Source organism: Esox lucius, chromosome 14, assembly GCF_011004845.1.
Source record: "Esox lucius isolate fEsoLuc1 chromosome 14, fEsoLuc1.pri, whole genome shotgun sequence".
Lineage (NCBI taxonomy): Eukaryota > Metazoa > Chordata > Actinopteri > Esociformes > Esocidae > Esox > Esox lucius.
In genome coordinates, this window is record NC_047582.1 from 10,773,931 (window position 1) to 10,795,448 (window position 21,518).

The 21,518-nt window shown below is 42.1% G+C and overlaps 1 protein-coding gene across 1 annotated transcript; it reads right to left on the minus strand.

Annotated features, from left to right (window-relative positions):
* Positions 1-3,292: 3,292 nt before the first annotated feature.
* Positions 3,293-21,205, minus strand: amacr (alpha-methylacyl-CoA racemase). Its single transcript, XM_010877273.4, has 6 exons — positions 21,126-21,205; positions 20,509-20,762; positions 17,505-17,648; positions 10,243-10,403; positions 5,073-5,259; positions 3,293-4,116 (listed from the first exon to the last, which is right to left on the minus strand). The coding sequence occupies exons 2-6, from the start codon at positions 20,753-20,755 to the stop codon at positions 3,707-3,709; spliced, it is 1,149 nt and encodes a 382-aa protein (XP_010875575.1). The 5' UTR covers positions 20,756-20,762; positions 21,126-21,205; the 3' UTR covers positions 3,293-3,706.
* Between the last annotated feature and the right edge of the window lie 313 nt (positions 21,206-21,518).

The window sequence follows — 21,518 nt, forward strand, 5'->3', positions numbered from 1 at the left end:
TTCCTAAAATTATTTTAGAGTACGTGCATACATGTCCTCATTACGTACAGTATGCTTGATACTGTATTCCATGGGGCTTTGAGATTTGTTACAAACTCTAAATCTCTCATCCATCACTATACCTTTTATGCGAGAGTGGGCTGGCCATCACTAGCTCTACGCAGACTATCCCATTGGTACATTTTCATTTACAAAGCCATTCTTGGAAAGCTCCCAGTTTATTTATGCTCTTACATTGTCCAGCAGACTAATGAGAAATATTGCCTGCTCTCTCATAACTGTGTTTGGTTGACGGTTCCTAGGACACATACTGAAGTAGGGAAAGAAGCGTTCCAGTGCTGTGCACCTTCCCCCTGGAAGGAGATACAAAAGATTTAAAAATTATCTAGTGACTCTAACTGATTTTAAGTCCAAAATCAAATCTATGATAGATATTGAAATGGGGTGCTGTAAATGTTTTGAACCTTTATCTACACGGTACCTTTTCATGTGCAGTGTAACTAGGAAGAGTGGTAATCTATGATTTATGTTGTGACTGTATCTACAGTATCTTCAGTGTGCTGATATTCTTGGCCAGGTCGCAATTGGAAAAGAGATATACATTCTCAATGCGGATAACCTGGTTAAAAAAAGTTTAAGGAAAATACAAAATAAAAAAAGACAAGGGAGTGACAAGATTGCCTTACAACTCAGCTAAAGCACATTGCATGTTCATAGTGTCTCTGTCTGTATGTGGTTCACTCACAAGAGCTCTTTTGTGCTCTGCGGTTGTTCTGCTTGTAGCCACATTAGGTGGGTCAAGTGATGTAGCATGTGATCCCTGAAAAGAAATCATAAATCTTTGATAGAGAAGTGTAGAGGATGGTCAAACAACCCTTTTGCAGCACACACCTCTTTTAAAATATGCCTTCCAAACTATGACAAACACATGCATTTACCACCGCCCTTTACAGTTCGGTTCATTTCCAGAATGTATTTATTCAAAAAAAATCGGACTCTAATATGCTGTTCGTATTCATCATGAGACACTAGCTATCTCACCCTGGCACAATCATGTGAGACGTTCAGGCAGTTCCCAGAGTTCGTCATGGGAGCTCAGCCCGCCTCAGCGCCCCCGTCAGGGGGACCTAGGGGAGTCATTAGACGGGATCCGCTCGCCCACACCGCCCCATCAGACAACGCTTGGGGGGTCGTTAGACGAGCTCGGCCGGCGACGGCAGTCAGATGCTTACAATCAAACAGATTAAAAGGCCACATTCCCACTAGACTTCAAGTCAAAGGGTCACTCACATGGCAGTGTTCCATAATTAAGACAACCAATGACAAGTGCTACATATGGACTCCTACATGAAGACATAATAGTTGAACAGATTTCTTTAAATGTGATCCATCATATTCATCAAATAATTAAATGTGATCCATCATATTCATCAAATAATGTTACTCACCTGAAACAGTTACATTTGGACCTGTGATGTAAAAAAAAATGAAACATCTTCACAGTAATTACATTTATGGATGAAGGTAGACTTGTTTTCTTTACGGAGAAAAGAAAGTCTTTAGCATGTTAATGTATAATGTGAATAATACGACGTCTTAATTCCAATGGTCAACATTAAATATCAGAGGAATTAGATTAGATCGGAGATGTGAACTGGCCTAAATCATCTCTAAGAAGTATAATTAAAAGAGGTGAAATGTAAACAAGGTCCGGTCCATTGCAGTATAACTAATTAATGAAGTCCTTAGTATACAACAAGTCTGTCTGATATAAGCTCTAGTTACAGTTTGGGGTGATAACTTTATTCCTAACATAACTTATATAGTTATAGCTTGGAGTTATACTTTCATTCCTAACATAAGTGTTATAGTTATACTGTAGCTTAGGATGATACTTACAGTAAATGATTCTTACAAAGTTTTTTTTTTTTGGAACAACAAGCATTTATTGCTCTAACAGTGGGGCAACAAAATAAACATTCAAACTGAATTAAAATATTTTAATTATAATTGTGAAAATATATTATTAACAGGGTGCTGATTCACTTCTGGAGCATTTCAGTCAATACCTTACCCTTATTTTTCACTCAATTTAAAAATACTATTCAAAGAGGCACCTTTTGACACATTAATGTACAATCACCATGGACATAGCTAATGACTCATATGAAAGTATTTTGCAATCAAAGGTCTTGCAGTCAATGGTCATCATTCTTTCCCCCTCTTTCTGCTCTCCTGTCGACTGGTAATGACTCACATTTTCATTGTTATTTAGCTATTTACATAATTACATACATTAAAATTAAATAAATGCTAACAGTCCAAACCTTTACAAAGTCATCAGAGCTTGCAGGAGGATGTTTGGCAATTAAAAATATATATTGTGAAATTATGGCATTGATTTTGAAAATATGACTGATCATGCAAAAAATTATTTAGGGATAGTGATCATATGAAGTCTTTAATTATCACATAGTTGTTTGGCTCCTTTTTAAATCATAATGGTAACAAATCACCCAAATGGTCCTGATCAAAAGTTTACATACCCTTGAATGTTTGGCCTTGTTACAGACACACAAGGTGACACACACAGGTGAAAATGGCAATTAAAGGTGAAATTCCCAAACTTGTGGCTTTTTAAATTGCAATTAGTGTCTGTGTACAAATAGTCAATGGGTTTGTTAGCTCTCACATGGATGCACTGAGCAGGCTAGATACTAAGCCATTGGGAGCAGAAAAGAACTGTAACCTCAGGCGAAATACAGGCTCCTCTGGAAAAAGATGTTGTGGTTGTTTCCAGGAGCACAAGACGACGATACTTGAACAGAAATTAGTAGCCAGAAAGAAGCCTTTACTGCGTCAATGCCACAAAAAGCCCTGTTACAATATCCCCGACAACACCTTGACACGCCTCACAGCTTCTGGCACACTGTAATTTGGAGTGACAACACCAAATTAGAGCTTTATGGTCACAACCAGGGAGAGGGGTCAACAAGGACTATAGTGAACAGAATACCATCCCCACTGTGAAGCATGGTGGTGGCTCACTGATGTTTTGGGGGTGTGTGAGCTCTAAAGGCATGGGAACTTTTGTGAAAATTGATGGCAAGATGAAAGCAGCATGTTATCCAAAAATACTGGCAGACAATTTGCAAAAGACTGCACACTGTCATTGATGCTAAAGGGGGCAATACACCGTATTAAGAACTAAAGACAGGCAGACTTTTGAACAGGGGTCAGTTCATTTTTTTGTTATGTTTTATGATTGTGCCATTCTATTATGACCTACAGTTGAATGTAAGTCCCATAAGTAAAAATAAAAAACGTGTTTTGCCTTCTCACTCATGTTTTCTTTACAAATGGTACAACTGGCACAACTGTATGGCCTGTTAGATGAATCCCACTAGCATACATACCTGTGATTGAAATGTAATTCCAATAATACTAATTAATGAATTGCATTTTAGGTGTGATTCGTTTACTTAATGATTCATTTGCTTACTTTGTGCTTCAATTACTTAATGCTTGAGTAGCTCCCACAACAGTTACTCATGGCACACCATGTATCACGGTTGTGTAATTCTTAGAAGTGCACTCTGTTCACATAAAATGAAAAGTCCTACCTTGCAAACAAATAATCAGTTTAGAAGACAAAATAAGAGTGACAAATTATCCTGGAAACAAAAGCCGTAGGTGTTATGCCAAGTTATAACCGTGCTTTGGCAGCGTTACACTCAATAACACCAGCTGACAACAACTGGTCTACCTCTGCTGGTTTAAAGCCAAATTCCTCTAGAACGGGACGTGTGTGTTCCCCTATCATGGGGTCCCGGGCCAGGCAAGGTTTACCAGGGGTTCGGGACAGGATAGGTGCGGGGCTTGGGGTCACATCCCCCTGGGCGTCCCTGTGGAAGGAGGCCCTCTCCAGATTATGGGGGTGGGAGATCACCTCGTCCATAGAGAGAACGGGAGTCACACAGGCATCCGTTCCGTCAAAGATGCGAGCCCAATCCTCCTGGGTCTTAGTGGCAAACTGCTTGGTAAAAATCTGCCTCAGCTGTGGCCAATCAGAGGAGCTCATCTGCGGAGGAAGTTTGGCAGCATCCAATCCCAGGCCTAGAAAAAGCAATATTCCAATAGTGAGATACTATATATAGAACACAAACAACATTTAAACTAAATCAACAACTCACTCTACACGTTTTTTCCTAAGAATGAAAAAGCACCCATGGTGTTTACATGTTGACATGTGCAATGTGAATAAAATGAAAATAAAATAAAAGGTCCATATTTAATCTGCAGTTTTAGAATTAGATTACAGTTCAGGGTTTATAAGGAGGAACCGCAAAGCAGTGGTAATGTAGTATTTATCCACAATGAGGAACGGGCTCATAGACATCACTGTCAGGAGGAATCAGATGGGAGGTGGCCTTCACAACAGGAAGTTTAGGCAAGCTGAGCACACATGAAAATAATAGCGGGGTGTTGTTTGCGCTACCTTGATGTGTATGACAGGATCATGTTTTTGTACAACTGTGTAATGCGCAGTATACATGACAGACTTAGAGCAGAGCCTGCTAGAGATGTGGAGGAAGGGTAATCTGCAGAGACATGCTGACCAGACTGCCATTTCGAAGAAGTGGTGAAGGAGCAGGGGAAAGAAAGAATGACAAGTAGGAGAGAGAGACAATAGAGGGAGGAAAACAGTACATTAATTGAAAGTGAATTTGAGCAGTACTGACCATGGGTGAGTTGAGTGTAGAACTGTGGTTCAAAGTGAATTTGAGCAGAACTGACCATGGATGAGTTGAGAGTAGAACTGTGGTTCAAAGTGAATTTGAGCAGAACTGACCATGGATGAGTTGAGTGTAGAACTGTGGTTCAAAGTGAATTTGAGCAGAACTGACCATGGATGAGTTGAGTGTAGATCTGTGGTTCAAAGTGAATTTGAGCAGAACTGACCATGGACGAGTTGAGTGTAGAACTGTGGTTCAAAGTGAATTTGAGCAGAACTGACCATGGACGAGTTGAGTGTAGAACTGTGGTTCAAAGTGAATTTGAGCAGAACTGACCATGGATGAGTTGAGTGTAGAACTGTGGTTCAATAGCTCCAACGGCCATGTATTTTCCATCAGAGGTCTGGTATGTGTCATAGAACGGCGCTCCACTGTCCAGCAGGTTCTCCCCGCGGGAGTGGTCCCACATGCCAATTTTACGAGATTTCCACATGAATGAGCCAACATACGCAGCTCCTTCTACCTTGAATCAGAGTGAGGGGTAGGGTAGAAGGCATACATTAAGCAATACATTCCTCTAAAAACATTTGATTGCAGCCTCTTGGAAACTCTTTACCAATAAAGACTGATGCCAATCAGTTGCTGTCAGTCAACAGATTAAGTATTTATTTTTTAAAACATAATTATGGTTGTTGCCAGATCAACCTTTATTATCCCCATGGGTGTGATGGGCCAGTATGGGGCTTTTCAATACATCTTCATCGCTACTGGAAGATTCTTCACACTCGATCATCCACCAACACCAGGATCTATCAGGAGCATAGCATCCAGGGATCCACCAACACAAGAATCTATCCAGTGAATAGAATCTAGGGATCCACCAACACCATTTCATAGTATTGACATTACAGCAAAAACAATGCAGTATTATCATTTGATTATCTGCTGTTTTTTTCACATTCCATAGCTAGGGGAAGTTTGAAATTAGAAGGGTTAACTGGTACAGCTATAGTAGATCTAGAAGCTGTTGGAATCTAAGGTGAGTAGAATTCTAAGAATCACTATCTCCACAAGATAAAGCCGCTTGCTCAGGCTACCTGGAGTGTAACATTCTTGTAACTGTGAGTAATCAATGATAATCATAAATACAAGCTTGACTGCCAAGATAATCCTAAAATTATCTGCACATGGCCGTCTAATCAACGTGATACAGTAAAATGATATACAAGCGTCACCAAGTGGATTTTTTAAAATTGTCTCTGTGTCTACACCCCACATACAGGGGAAGTGCATTCAGCAACCTTTCCATGATTCTGCAAAACAAGTTGTTAAGATAACCCCCATCACAAAATGTAACTAAGCAACCATCAAAAACCAGCTATGACCTTGAACCAATGTCCTACCAATAAAAACAAAAAACATGACAATGACCAGTAAACATCCATCAGGTTTCCCTGGGACCAAACAGGAATTACACAAAACTCACCAATGTTTTGTTAAAATAAATCTAAGACCATGTTAAGAATTTATAGCAAAAGACCATTAGCACAAATTTAGATATAGCAAGCAAGCAAGCAAGCAAGCAAGCAAGCTTATTTATATAGCACAATTCATACATCGAAGCAATTCAATGTGCTTTACAAAGAGAAATATATGAAAACAAAAACATAAAAACAAATAGTCAAATGAAAACATCAAAACAAATGAATACATCAAAATAATTAAGAAATACAATAAAAATTGGATAAAAACATGGGAAGCTATAAGGCTAAACAGTGTAGTTAGGTTTAAGTGCTCAGTCATAGGCAGATGAAAAGAGAAGTGTGTTTAACCTGGATTTAAAAATGTATATGTTTGGGGCACGTCAAAGATTTTATGGCAGTTTATTCATTAGTTTATTTATTATGTACAGCATAAGTGCTAAACGCAGCTTCTCCATGACTCTGGGCTCTACTAACTGACCTGTGTTCATGGATCTAAGAGTTCTGCTCGGTTAATATTCTTCAAACATATCAGAAATGTATTTGGATTCTAAACCATTCAGAGATTAATAAACTAAAAGCACCACTTTGAAATCCATTCTGTAACTGACTGGAAGCCAATGCAAAGATTTAAGAACCGGAGTGATGTGCTCTGTTCTCTTGGTCCTGGTTAACATTCTGGCAGCAGCATTCTGAATGAGCTGCAGTTGTTTTACAGTCTTTTTGGGGAGTCCAGTTAATAGGCCATTACAGTAGTCAACCCTACTAGAAATAAAAGCATGGATGAGCTTCTCTTGGCCTTTTTGGGAAACAAAGCCTTTGATTCTGGCTATATTTTTCAGATGATAGAATGCTGTTTTGGTGACTGCTTTGATATGACTTAAATGTGAGGTCTGAGTCTAACAGAATACCAAGATTACGCACATGATCCCTGGTTTTAAGGGCCCGAGAACCCACCTCTTTACTATATAGCTTATTTAATGTCAATATATCCTGAACATCCTATTCCCTTAGATTAATAATGAGTGCAACTGATCAAATAAGTACTGATAAAATAAGAGCCAATTCCAGACCAACTCACAACATCTCAGTTGAATTTGTCAAGAAAGATCACGTTTTATGTCTGCATTAAGATGACATCATTGCACTGCAGAAGCTAATGATCACAGCTGTGTTCATGTTTGTCTGGTTTTGATTGCCAGTGCCGCAAGGTAAAGGAAATATTTAGCAATGATTACCATTTAACAAAATGTCAGGGCTAATTGCCTTACCAACAATAACAACATAATTGTCATGGCCCCTTGCTGAGGCAGTTATAAGCAGATGTACTTACTGTCAAGATATAAATCTATACCCTGGATGATTACAGATGCTGACAACACATGGGTTTGCATAAGACATTTTTAAATTGTCCAATATTTAGATTCCTCCTGCACCAAAACTGTGATATTTCTTGATGGTGTGTACTGAGACACCTTCAATACACAGAATAACATTAAAATCAGTGTCTCTGAAAAGGTAATCCTTCTACTCCACCCTAACCACCGTCTCTCTGTGTACTTTCTACAGCACCAAATGTCAAACTTCTAACCACAAGAAACCGTTTGCTGCCTTCTCCTCACAAACCGCCTCCACTCAACCGAGACCACGCTCCTCTGTCACGGAGGCTTTCACACAGACCGAGGTGACTCCCTCTCCTCTGGCCGCTCGTACCAGATGGCATGGAGATGATGTGAGTCTGTCTCCAGATAGCGACATACATGTCTGGCTGACACCCTAACTAACTATAGACAGCGCTCAAACCCTACGCCCTACTCAAGCCCTTAGCTCTGTCACATCTGTTCTCATGGCTGTCCCAACCCCATAGGAAGGTACAGGCAGAGGTGAGAAAAGTACAAAGTACAAGCTGTGTTCACCACTTTAGGGAAGTATCTAATTACAATCTAATTAACCAGGTAAAGGGAGTTCAAAACTAACCAGTGATCAATTAAATAAAAAGGAAGAGTGTAAATGTCCACTTAATGTCACTGGTTTGTTATGAACTCTGTTTCTCTGGTCATTTTGCTCTAACTTAGGAACTTCCCACAACTGGTGAATACAGCCGAGTACTTTTACTTAGCACTTCATCCACCTCTGGGTACAGGAAGGAACCCATTCAGTCCAGTCAGAGCTCGTTGTGGTCCTTGCATCACAAAGGTGGCAGATAATAGTCAAGAGGATAGGGCCAGTAAACAAAAAGTGGCGTATTTATTAGCAGTGAGTCGTGTGGTTTTCCCATCTAGCTTTCTAACATGAATGTACTAACTGTAAAATGTTTTTTGTGGAATGAAAGTCTGATAAATTTGTAAAATGGAAATGTAATCCCTGGAAGAAAATGAAAAATAGAAGTCTTGAGCAAAACAGCCAGCGGGATGATCTGAGTGTACCCAACATACCACCTTGTTTGTCTGGACTTCAAATGTATTTCAAATGAGCATGCTAACGTACACGTGAGTGCTTCATAGGATCACAGATTCAATACTTCTTATAGATCTAGCAGTTTATTTTTGAAGTTGAGTTAGTGAAGTTCCTAGAATTATTGAGGGCCCTTGATCAATGTTAGCGTTGTGTTCAAGATATGTAATGTTATTGGTTTAATATAAATTACATAATATTGCATTCCATAGGTTTAATATAAATTACACCTTATGGCAATGTACAGGTTTAATATAAATGATACCGTATAACATTCTACAGGTTAAATATTAATGATATCCTATAGTATTCTACAGGTTTATTATAAATGATATCCACTAGCATTCTACGGGTTAAATATACAGTGGGGAGAACAAGTATTTGATACACTGCCGATTTCACAGGTTTTCCCACTTACAAAGCATGTAGAATGTTATGCAATTTTTATCATAGGTACACTTCAACTGTGAGTGACATGGCCCCATCCATCCTCTCCTCAATACGGTGCAGTCGTCCTGTCCCCTTTGCAGAAAAGCAACCCCAAAGAATTATGTTTCCACCTCCATGCTTCATGGTTGGGATGGTGTTCTTGGGGTTGTACTCATCCTTCTTCTTCCTCCACACACACAGCTCTATTTTTGTCTCATCAGACCACATGACCTTCTCCCATTCATCCTCTGGATCATCCAGAAGGTCATTGTCAAACTTCAGACGGGCCTGGACATGCGCTGGCTTGAGCAGGGGGATCTTGCGTGTGCTGCAGGATTTTAATCCATGACGGCGCAGTGTGTTACTAATGGTTTTCTTTGAGACTGTGGTCCCAGCTCTCTTCAGGTCATTGACCAGGTCCTGCCATGTAGTTCTGGGCTGATCCCTCACCTTCCTCATGATCATTGATGCCCCACAAGGTGAGATCTTGCATGGAGCCCCAGACCGAGGGAGATTGACCGTCATCTTGAACTTCTTCCATTTTCTAATAATTGCGCCAACAGTTGTTGCCTTCTCACCAAGCTGCTTACCTATTGTCCTGTAGCACATCCCAGCCTAGTGCAGGTCTACAATTCTATCCCTGATGTCCTTACACAGCTCTCTGGTCTTGGCCATTGTGAAAAGGTTTGAGTCTGTTTGATTGAGTGTGTGGACAGGTGTCTTTAATACAGGTAACAAGTTCAAACAGGTGCAGTTAATACAGGTAATGAGTGGAGAACAGGAGGGCTTCTTAAAGAAAAAACGAACAGGTCTGTGAGAGCCGGATTTCTTACTGGTTGGTAGGTGATCAAATACTTATGTATAAAATGATACAATGTTATTTTCTGGATTCTCACCATTGAAGTGTACCTATGATAAAAATGACAGACCAGTGTGTCAATCATCGTGCGACACCCAGTGCAGGAGCTAGATAGGAGCTAACATCACTGTTGTCTTTAGAGGGCATGGAGGAAGAAAGAAAACAGTACTGTAGGCGTTGTTGATCACTGGCAACACACAGAGAATGGCATGTGGGGGTGGCCCTTGCCAGAGTGTTGTGACCTGCTCAGACCTTAACGGGATTGACGTGACCTGGAACTCACCATGCTGGTGTCAATGACCTGACCTCTCCCTGACTTGGCCCTCTCCAGCAGAGCCAGGACCACACCGAAGGCACACATAAGTCCTCCACCCGCAAAGTCTGCCACCAGGTTCAGCGGAGCATAGGGCTTCTCATTGCTCCGACCTAGCATCGACAAGAGCCCTGACACAGGAAGAGAGGAATACATGGAGTGACAGAGGGAGAAATGGAGGGAGAGGCAGCATCTGAATGGACCATGGCACATACTGTACAGTGCCTATAGGAACTCATCATTCCCTGTCAAAATACTTACCTTTTGTCACATTACACCCTGGAAAATAAAATCAATAAAATCTAACTTTTCCCAGCTGTATTTACACAGTATTACCCTCAACATCAAAGTGAAAAGAACATTTTAAAAAATTCTCAACAATTATTAAAATGGTATTAATTAAAAACCTGGTTTGGATAAGTGATCAGCCCCTTAGATTAACCATTATAAACTTTCTCAGGTACAAGCAGTCACTTCCCAGATCACACACCATGCTAATAGCCCCCCACCAACTGTAGTGGTTTTGATTACTTCATAAGAAAACCAGCAGTTCCATGATTCCATTACCAGTAGTGCATGGCAACAAAAAGAACACACCAATGGTTGGAAAGGTAAAAAAAAGGCTCTGGGACAAAGGTGTGGAAAGGCACAAGTTAGGAGAAGGATAGAAAAAGATTTCAAAGGCTTTAACTATGCCTCTGAGTACTGTTCAGAGCATTATTAAGAAGTGGAAAGCATATGGCATCGCCAACACCTTGCCTAGATCGGGCCACCCCTCCAAACTGGATGGCCGAGCCAGGAGGATATTGATCAGGGCTACCAAGATGCCAATGGAAACTTTGAAGGACTTACAAGTCCTTATGGCTGAGATTGGTTGGTCTGTGCATGTGACAAAAATCTCAAAAGCTTTACACAAACCTGGCCTGTATGGCAGGGTGGAAAGAAAGAAGCTTCTTCTGAAAAAGGGCCACACAGTCTCGTTTGCACTTTGCAAAAAAAATGCCAGTTGGCAAAAAGTTTTATGGTCAGATGAGACAAAGATTTCACTTTATGGACTGATCTGCAAGTGTTTTTTGGCGAAATCCAAACACAGCACACCACCCATAACACACCATACCTATTGTGAACCATGGTGGCAACATTATGTTGTGGGGGGGGGGGGGTTCTCTTCAGTGGGGACTAGGCAATTGGTCAAGATTGAAGGGGAAATGGATGCTGCCAAGTACACCCAAATTCTTTAGGAAAACCTACGGCGCCCTGCTAGACAGCTGAAGATGGGCAGGTCGTTCACCATCCACCACGACAACCACCCTAAACACACTGTCCAAAAAATTACGCAGTGGCTTAAGGATAGGAAAGCGAATGTCCTTGAGTGGCCAAGTCAGAGCCTTGAACTAAATCCCATTGAAAATCTGTGGATGGACTTGAAGACAGCAGTCAATTGCCGCTCAAAACGAGATTTGACTGAACTGCTAGTAAGAATGGGCAAATATTATTAGCTTTGCACAACCTAAGTGCGCAAAGCTAATAGAGAGATATCCAAACAGACTGAAATTAAAGCAAAAGGTGGCTCTACGAAGAATTAAATCATGGGACTGATAATTTTTCCAACTCTGTTACTGTAGTTCATTTTTTCCCCCATTTCAGAACTGATGCCTTTTAACGTTAATTGAATGTTGTAAGGCAGAGTGTGTAAATACAGCTGTAACAAAAAATATACATGTTTAATGGGTTTTGATTTCAGGCTGTAAGACAAAAAAGTGACAATTTCAAAGGGTATGATGATTTTCTGTTGGCCCAGAACAGTACTATAGATAGAATCAAACTGCTGTTGTCAATTATCTGAAACAAACCTAGTCACAAGACCTTACATAATAAGCCATTCTAGAATCATGGCAATGTGAAGTGCATGATTTACATGAGTTACATACCTGACAACATTTGAAATACGATACATAATTAATAACAAGATATTTAAATAAGCTTGAGTTCGATAGGTCATTCCATTGACATAGTGTAATTTGGTGGAAAAAAAAATATATTTCCTATAAACATGGTCTTGAATTGCTCGCTCAACTTAATTTAAAACCTGCTTCCCATTAAGAGGTTAAATTAAGAAGAATTACTGCAGTATTAAAGTGCTAATAAAAGTAACACGGTTAATGTTATAGATTTGAATCAACCATAAAAAGCTTTTAGACAGGAGAATGTTTTCTCACACTGATAAATTAAAGTTGAGACAAGTTGGAATGTTTACTTGTACAGATGCGGTTAAGAGGTCAATAGAACTCAGAACATGGGGATTAAGAACAAGGATGCTGTCATTGGCACACAGTCAAAAACTCAACACATCCACAATGTAGGTTTAATGAGCGTTTCCAAAAAATAACTGGGTATTCAGATAAGTATTTCTTTTTTATATTAATTACATTTTCCAAAAGGTATATAATATTTTAAAGTACTATGCGATTTCTTTTCAAACATAGAGTGCATATAAAGATTCTACACACCCCTAAAATGCCAGGTTCTTAAGATGTAGAAAAATTAGACAGATAAATCATGTCAGAACTTTTTCCACCTTTAATGTGACCTATAATGTGAACAATTCAATTGAAAAACTGAAATCTTTGAGGGGGAAAAAAATAAATAAAAAATTCACAATAACCTGGTTGCATAAGTGTGCACACCCTTAAACTAATACTTTGTTGAAGCACCTTTTGGGTAGGAATCTATTAGCATGGCACATCTTGACATGAAAATATTTGCCCACTCTTCTTTGCAAAAGCGCTCCAAATCTGTCAGATTGCGAGGACATCTCCTGTGCACAGCCCTCTTCAGATCACCCCACATATGTTAAATTGGATTCAGGTCTGGGCTCTGGCTGGGCCATTCCCTAAACGTTAATATTCTTCTGGTGAAGCCATGGTTCAAAACCCTTTAATGACGGAAAACATTTTGAGGACCGTGACGTCGCCCGGTATGGCGCAGCCGGGGCCCCACCCGGAAGCCAGGCCCGGGGTTGGGGCTCGTATGCGAGCGCCTGGTGGCCGGGCCTTTCCCCACGGGGTCCGGCCGGGCTCAGCCCGAAGGAGCGACATGGGGCCGCCTTCCCGTGGGCTCACCACCTGCAGGAGGGACCATAAGGGGTCAGTGCGTACAGAATCGGGCGGTAGTCGAAGGCGAGGGCCTCGACAACCCGATCCCTGGACACGGAAACTAGTTCTAGGGACGTGGAACGTCACCTCGCTGGCGGGGAAGGAGCCTGAGATCGTGCTTGAGGTTGAGAGGTTCCGACTAGAGATAGTCGGGATCACCTCCACACACGGCTTGGGCTCTGGAACCACACTCCTTGAGAGAGGATGGACTCTTCACCACTCTGGAGTTGCTCATGGTGAGAGACGGCGGGCTGGTGTGGGTTTGCTTATAGCTCCCCAGCTCTACCGCCATGTATTGGAGTTTACCCCGGTGAACGAGAGGGTTGTTTCCCTGCGCCTACGGGTCGGGGATAGGTCTCTCACTGTTGTTTGTGCCTACGGGCCGAACGGCAGTGCAGAGTACCCGACCTTCTTGGAGTCTCTGGGAGGGGTGCTGGAAAGTGCTCTGACTGGGGACTCCATCGTTCTACTGGGGGACTTCAACGCCCACGTGGGCAACGACAGTGACACCTGGAGGGGCGTGATTGGGAGGAACGGCCCCCCTGATTTGAACCCGAGCTGTGTTCAGTTTTTGGACTTCTGTGCTAGTCACAGTTTGTCCATAACGAACACCATGTTCAAGCATAAGGGTGTCCATTAGTGCACGTGGCACCAGGGCACCCTAGGCCGTAGGTCGATGATCGACTTTGTTGTCGTTTCATCTGACCTGCGGCCGTATGTCTTGGACACACGGGTGAAGAGAGGGGCGGAGCTGTCAACTGATCACCACCTGGCGGTGAGTTGGATCCGATGGCGGGGGAGGAAGCTGGACAGACACGACAGACGTACTGTAAGGGTTTGCTGGGAACGTCTGGCCGAGTCTCCTGTCAGAGAGATCTTTAACCTCCGGCATAGCTTCGACTGGATCCCAGGGAGGCTGGAGATATTGAGTCCGAGTGGACCATGTTCTCCACCGCCATTGTCGAAGCGGCCGCTCGGAGCTGTGGCTGTAAGGTCTCCGGTGCCTGTCGAGGCGGCAATCCCCGAACCCGGTGGTGAACACCGGAAGTAAGGGATGCCGTCAAGCTGAAGAAGGAGTCCTATCAGGCCTGGTTGGCTTGTGGGACTCCTGAGGCAGCTGATGGGTACCGGCAGGCCAAACGGCAGGCCAAGTGGACTGCAGCCCGGGTGGTTGTGGTTGTGGGAGGAGTTCGGTGAGGCCATGGAGAAGGACTATCGGCTGTCCTCGAAGAGATTCTGGCAAACCGTCCGGCGCCTCAGGAGAGGGAAACAGTGCCCTACCAACGCTGTTTACAGTAGACGTGGGCAGCGGTTGACCTCAACTGGGGATGTCGTCGGGCGGTGAAAGGAGTACTTTGAGGATCTCCTCAATCCCGCTGTCACGTCTTCCATTGAGGAAGCAGAGGATGAGAGCTCAGAGGTGGACTCGTCCATCACCCGGCCTGAAGTCACAGAGGTAGTCAAGAAACTCCTCGGTGGCAAGGCACCGGGGGTGGATGACATCCGCCCTGAGTACCTCAAGTCTCTGGATGTTGTGGGGCTGTCTTGGTTGACACGCCTGTGCAACATCGCATGGCGGTCGGGGACAGTGCCTCTGGGATGGCAGACCGGGGTGGTGGTCCCTCTTTTTAAGAAGGGGACCGCAGGGTGTGTTCCAACTACAGGGGGAAGTCTATGCCAGGGTACTGGAGAGGAGAATATGGCCGATAGCAGAACCTCGGATTCAGGAGGAACAGTGTGGTTTTTGTCCGGGCCGTGGAACACTGGACCAGCTCTATACCCTCTACGGGGTGCTGGGGGGTTCATGGGAGTTTGCCCAACCAATCCACATGTGTTTTGTGGATTTGGAGAAGGCATTCGACTGTGTCCCTTGCGGCATCCTGTTGAGGGTGCTTCGGGAATATGGGGTCCTGGGTCCTTTGCTAAGGGCTGTCTGGTCCCTGTACGACCGAAGCAGGAGCTTGGTCCGCATTGCCGGCAGTAAGTCAGACTTGTTCCCAGTGCATGTTGGACTCCGGCAGGGCTGCCATTTGTCACCGGTTCTGTTCGTAATTTTTATGGACAGCCAGGGGCCGGAGGGTTTCAGGTTTGGGGACCACACGATTTCGTCTCTGCTCTTTGCGGATGATGTTGTCGTGTTGGCCCCTTCAAACCAGGACCTTCAGCATGCCCACTTCAGGTTGGTGGAGAGTGCCTGCCTCAAGTGGAGGAGTTTAAGTATCTAGGGGTCTTGTTCACGAGTGAGGGAAGGATGGAACGGGAGATTGACAGACGGATCGGTGCAGCTTCTGCAGTAATGCGGTCGATGTATCGGTCTGTCGTGGTGAAGAAAGTCTGTCGTGGACCGATTTACCAGTCAATCTACGTTCCTACTCTCACCTATGGTCATGAGCTTTGGGTCATGACCGAAAGGACAAGATCCCGGATACAGGTGGCCGAAATGAGCTTTCTCCGCATGGTGGCTGGGCAATCCCTTAGGGTGAAAAGCTCGGTCACCCGGGAGGAGCTCAGAGTAGAGCCGCTGCTCCTCCACATCGAGAGGGGTCAGCTGAGGTGGCTTGGGCATCTGTTCCGGATGCCTCCTGAACGCCTTCCCGGGAAGGTGTGCCGGGCCGTCCCACCGGGAGGAGACCCCAGGGAAGACCTAGGACACGCTGGAGGGACTATGTCTCCCGGCTGGCCTGGGAACGCCTCGGTGTCCCCCCGGAAGTGTTGGAGGAAGTGTCTAGGGAGAGGGAAGTCTGGGCATCTCTGCTTAGACTGCTGACCCCGCGACCCGGCCCCGCATAAGCAGAAGAAGATGGATGGATGAAGCCATGCTTTTGTGGATTTGAATATGTGCTTTGGGTCGTTGTCATGCTAAAAGGTGAACTTCCTCTTCATCTTCATCTTACTAATGGACGCCTGAAGGTTTTGTCCCAAAATTGCCTGGTATTTGGAACTGTTCATAATTCTGACTAAGGGCCCGGTTCCTGCTGAAGAAAAACAGCCCCAAAGTATGATGCTGCCACCACCATGCTTCACTGTGGGTATGGTGTTCTTTGGGTGATGTGCAGTGTTGTTTTTGTGCCAAACATACCTTTTGGAATTATGGCCAAAAAGTTCAACCTTGGTTTCATCAGACGATAACACATTTTCCCATGTGCTTTTGGGAGACTTGATGTTTGTTTTGGCAAACTTCAGCCAAGCTTGGAAGTTTTTCTTTGAAAGAAAAGGCTTCCGTCTTGCTACCCTACCCCATAGCCCATTCATATGAAGAATACGGGAGATTGTTGTCACATGTAGCACACAGCCAGAACTTGACAGAAATTCCTGCCGTTCCTTTAATGTTGCTGTAGGCCTCTTGGAAGCCTCCCTGACCAGTTATCTTTTCATCAATCTTGGAAGGACGTGCAGTTCTTGGTAATGTCTCTGTTGTGCCATATTTTCAACTCTTGATGATGACGGTCTTCACTGTGGTCCATGTTATATCTAATGCTTAGAAAATTATTTTGTACCCTTCTGCTGACTCATATCTTTCAACAATGAGATCCCTCTGATGCTTTGGAAGCTCTCTGTGGACCATGGCTTTTGCTCTGAGATGCAATTAAGAAAATGTCAGGAAAATCCTTACTAGAACAGCTGAACATTATTTGTGATTAATCAGAGTCACTTTAAATGATGGCAGGTGTGTAATGACGTCTATTTAACATGAGTTAGCAACCAGGTTATTGTAAGATATTTATTTTTCATTTTTTCCCCTCAAAGATTTCAGTAAGTTTTTCAATTGAATTGTTCACATTATAGGTCACATTAAAAGTGGAAATAGTTCTGACATGATTTATCTTTGTCTCATTCTTTTACATCACAAAAACCTGGCATTTTAACAGGGGTGTGTAGACTTTTTATATCCACTGTAAACACTAGGCAAAAGGCACTAAACTTGTGGAACCACCCAAAGGATTTGGGTAATCATTAATTCATTCTACTCTCAGGTCCAAACTAATACGCTATTAAAAGCTATTGAATAGTCAGTATGTTTAGATCTACTGTATGTAAGTGATGGAAAGTAAAGCTGTATTCCAGTGATGTGTCTACCTGACATGGCGAGGTAATTGATGTCATGACCAGCAGCCTTGGCAAGGGCTCCACTCTGGCCATAGCCAGTGAGGCGTGCATAGATCAGACCAGGGTTGTCCTTAAGTAGCTCCTCAGGACCAAGGCCCAGCTTCTCCATTACTCCTACACAGAACCCAGAGAAATACAACAGCAAGTCAATTGAGAAGAAATTAGTTTGACACTTGAAAGTCATAAAAGTACAGAGGACCAAAATTAACAAGCATCATAAGCCAGGCCCACCTAATCCAGAACCAAACATCAATGTATGTGTGTCTATAAACCTTGTACTGAGAGAAAAACCAGAATGCAACCTCTGGGGCAGATTTTCTTTCAACACAATCACCAGCTCAACAGAGTGAAGTAAGCCCAGTTTGTCAATATAAACCCTTTTATAGAACAAAAATAACCACGGAGCAGAAAGACTTGCCTTTTTAGACAGATGGAGGAAAGACACTCCATTAGTAGGGATCTGGGGTCACAGAAGGAGACCAGATAAGAGCAATTGATTTTCACTCTGGTTTTAATTGCTGGGTTTGGTAATGGCCTCTATATCACATTAAATGGGGGGGAAATCAGTGGACTAAATTATTTTTAATTAAACCAATCTTGATTCATTAAAAAGGCTTGAATTTTTTTTTAATAACATTGCTACAATGATTAGCAAGGAAGACTAGGCTATCAAAGTCACAAGAATAATCAAACATTTATGGTATGTCAAATGTGTACTGCCTACTTGGAAGATGTCCAGTGTTAAATACTAAAGTAAAGTACACTGGTCTACAAAAACTCAGCTGGTTGCTGTATAATTGTTATCTGAGTCAACCTCAATGCTGTATTGCAACGTGATGTGTAGTTCCTATTGGAATCCAATTAAAGCAAGGATATAAAACAAATTGAACTTTTAATCATCTGTCCTGAGAATGACTATCCAGGTAGGGTAAGTTTGAGAAGTGAGATAATATAAACATACATTGGAAGAGCCATCTCTGTAATGGTATACAAAATACTAACATATTTTACCTTCAGAAACATACAATTGAAAGGTTATTAACCTGCCATTGAGCAAGCTGATAAATAATGGCAAGCTGATAAATAATGGCAGTGGTTTTGATCAAACAGACATTCAATGGCCAATGTATTAGGTAAACCAATCAAGTATTGCTAATTCCAAAGATATAATCCATAGCAACAGAAGAATACGTCTTAAGATAGCTACAGTGGCTTCTGAACATAATTAGACCCCTTCACTTTATGTATATTTTGCTGTGTTAAAGACTGAAAATATAATAGATTAAAAAATTACAATCGATCTACACACAAATACCCCATAATGACAGTGATTTTTTTTTAAACTTCGGCCAATATATATTTAAAATAAAAAAACTGAAATCTCTTATAGTATGTAAATAAGTATTCAGACCCTTCATTTTGTATTTTACAGAAGTGATATTGGCAGCAATCACAGCTACAAATCTTTTTGAGTATGCCTCCACCAGAATTGCATCTCCCATACCTCCTTGCAGATTTTCTGAAGCTCTTTCAGATTGGATGGGGAGCATTAGTGAACTGTGATCTTCAGGTCTTCCCACAGAAGAGTCCCAGTCACTAACCCTAACCCTGCCGCTGAGAAGCAACCCCATAGCTTCCACCAACATGCTTCATGTAGGGATGGTAGGCATTTTCGTAGGACGTAGCACTAGGCATTCAGGCCTAATACTTCAATTTTGGCCTCAACTGACCAGAAAATATCTTCCCTCATGCTCTCAGAGTTGGTTAAGTACTGTCACCTCTCTCACCAAGGCCCATCTTGCCTCATCACTTTGTCTGGCTAGATGGCTAGCTCTAGGAGATGTTTTACTGGTTCCAAACTTCATCCATTTCACAACGATGGAGACCACTGTAATCTTTCATTGCTTTAGTAATAATGTTTCCAATAATAACCCTATCTCTCCTCAATAAAGCTTCATCCAAAATACATCCTCAGCCAATCTCCATGTTGAAAGGACAGCTCTACAGAATATGAATACAACTTCTCAAGTTCAGGCTGGTCAGCTTAGTAGTCAGATAAGTATACAATAAGTTACCTATATTCAATTTGGAAAGTCAAAACAATTGATGCAACAGTGAAACAGCTCAGGTTTGGTAGTACTCTGAGTCCAGTTTCCCCCACTTTCAAACCATGCACAAGAACATGGTGAAATACATTGTCACAAATGTCATTGATCTCAGAAGAGTTAAGTTGAGGCCCTATATTCATTACAGCATCACATCCTGATTGCTTGTTGACTATCTTTTTAAGTGTTTACACCTCGACAACTGTGTAATAAGAGTGTTAGAAATTTGATGCTTTGAGTTTGGTTATTGAATTGCAGTGTTTTCTACATGACAAATGTATGAAAGAGAGTTGTCACAGTATGTTGCAAAAAAGTGTGAATGGAACAGGGATTTGTCCAAAAACAGGTGAGAAGTGGTTATGGGTTGGTGTGTATGGTCTTCCTCTTTGGATTTAGCTGAATGGTTTTGTGTATATTGTTTATCAAACCAGTTTTGCCGTGTTAGCCAGTGTGAAAAAGACACATTAATGTCCAAATTTGCATGTGACAGTCTTTTCAGATTATTGACGAGAATTAACTTTTTTAATTTCCTGAGGTTTGGCCAGACAAAAACAGACCAGACCTACATTTACATTATGTATATTCAATGTAGTTATATTGTAGATGCATCTCTGACATAACATTATGAGGCTATGACATTTAACAAACCCTTTTCATGGTCCCTATTTCTGTGCAAGACTATTTGCCTTCATAATTACACTAAATATTCTGGACTGCACCACCTCCAGGTATTTTTGTTCTTTATTTATTAGTTTAATTGTATGTTAATTTAATGTAAAATGACACGGTTTGTAGAATGTTCAAGGACCAGCTATATTTTCAATTAGAGTGTGTAGGACTCGTGTTCGGTAAAACATAAAACACCTGACCTTGGCGGAAGGGTTCAAGGATAACATCTGACTGGACGCAGAGTCTCTTTAATACTGCGACACCCTCTGGGCTCTTCAGGTTGATCGCCACCGACCGCTTCCCTCGAGCCTGTGTGTCCATTGCCATTGCAACTTTGGTCCGATCCACGCGGATCACCTTTGCGCCGAAGTCAGCCAGAATCATGCCGCAGAAAGGCACTGGTGCCAGGCCGGCGAGCTCAATGACACGCACCCCAGCGAGCGCCATGGATCCACTATTTTGAAAAGTAGTTTTGATGTACATTTGATGTATGAACATACAAGTTTGATATAGTGATTATATTGCTATATAATATATATCTTATCAAAAAGTACAAAAAGTGACAAAACAGTATAAACTGTACATGGGTACGTGTCCAAACATTTGACTGGTACAGTATATTTCATGCAGGTTCGGATATAAAATAGCTTAACTCTTCTCTAGAAATAAATAACAGCTACTGTAATCAATGATTGATACGGACTTTGAACGCTACGTTTGAAAGCCTGCTACGTTGAAAACACTAACGTTAATGTGCAAACTATTAATGTCACTGTTTTGGCATATTTATATTTTACAGAAACTCACTAACACCTACCTTTACTTGACATAGACAACAACAAAAAGTGATGAAAATGTTTCCTATCAAAGTACTTCCTGATGACGTCCAACTCCTGGTAGTGTATGGGAATTGAAGTCTTTCAAGTTTTACTATGCGTGATACCGGTAATATCTGTAGTCTTGGTTCATCCAGTAGGTTGCGTAATTGGTCAAAGACTGGATTAACGGTCTAATCGATTAATGCAACCTTAATATTGTTTCCGTAGTCTGTCAAGTAAACACATTCAGGGGCACAGCCTAGACGAATTTCAAATGTTCGAGATACCTTTCAATAACTCATAGTACACATTAATTCATTAAAATATTGGATGAATATTTGCCTATCGTAGCCAAATATTGCCTACTATACACATAGTTCGTACGTTTACAT

Coding starts and splice junctions, on each gene's coding strand:
- amacr (XM_010877273.4), bottom strand. CDS start 20,755: ATGGCGCTCGCTGGGGTGCGTGTCATTGAGCTCGCCGGCCTGGCACCA. Junction 17,649..20,508: donor CCTTGAACCCTTCCGCCAAG/GTCAGGTGTTTT, acceptor GGTTCTGTGTAG/GAGTAATGGAGAAGCTGGGC. Junction 10,404..17,504: donor CAATTACCTCGCCATGTCAG/GTAGACACATCA, acceptor TTCCTGTGTCAG/GGCTCTTGTCGATGCTAGGT.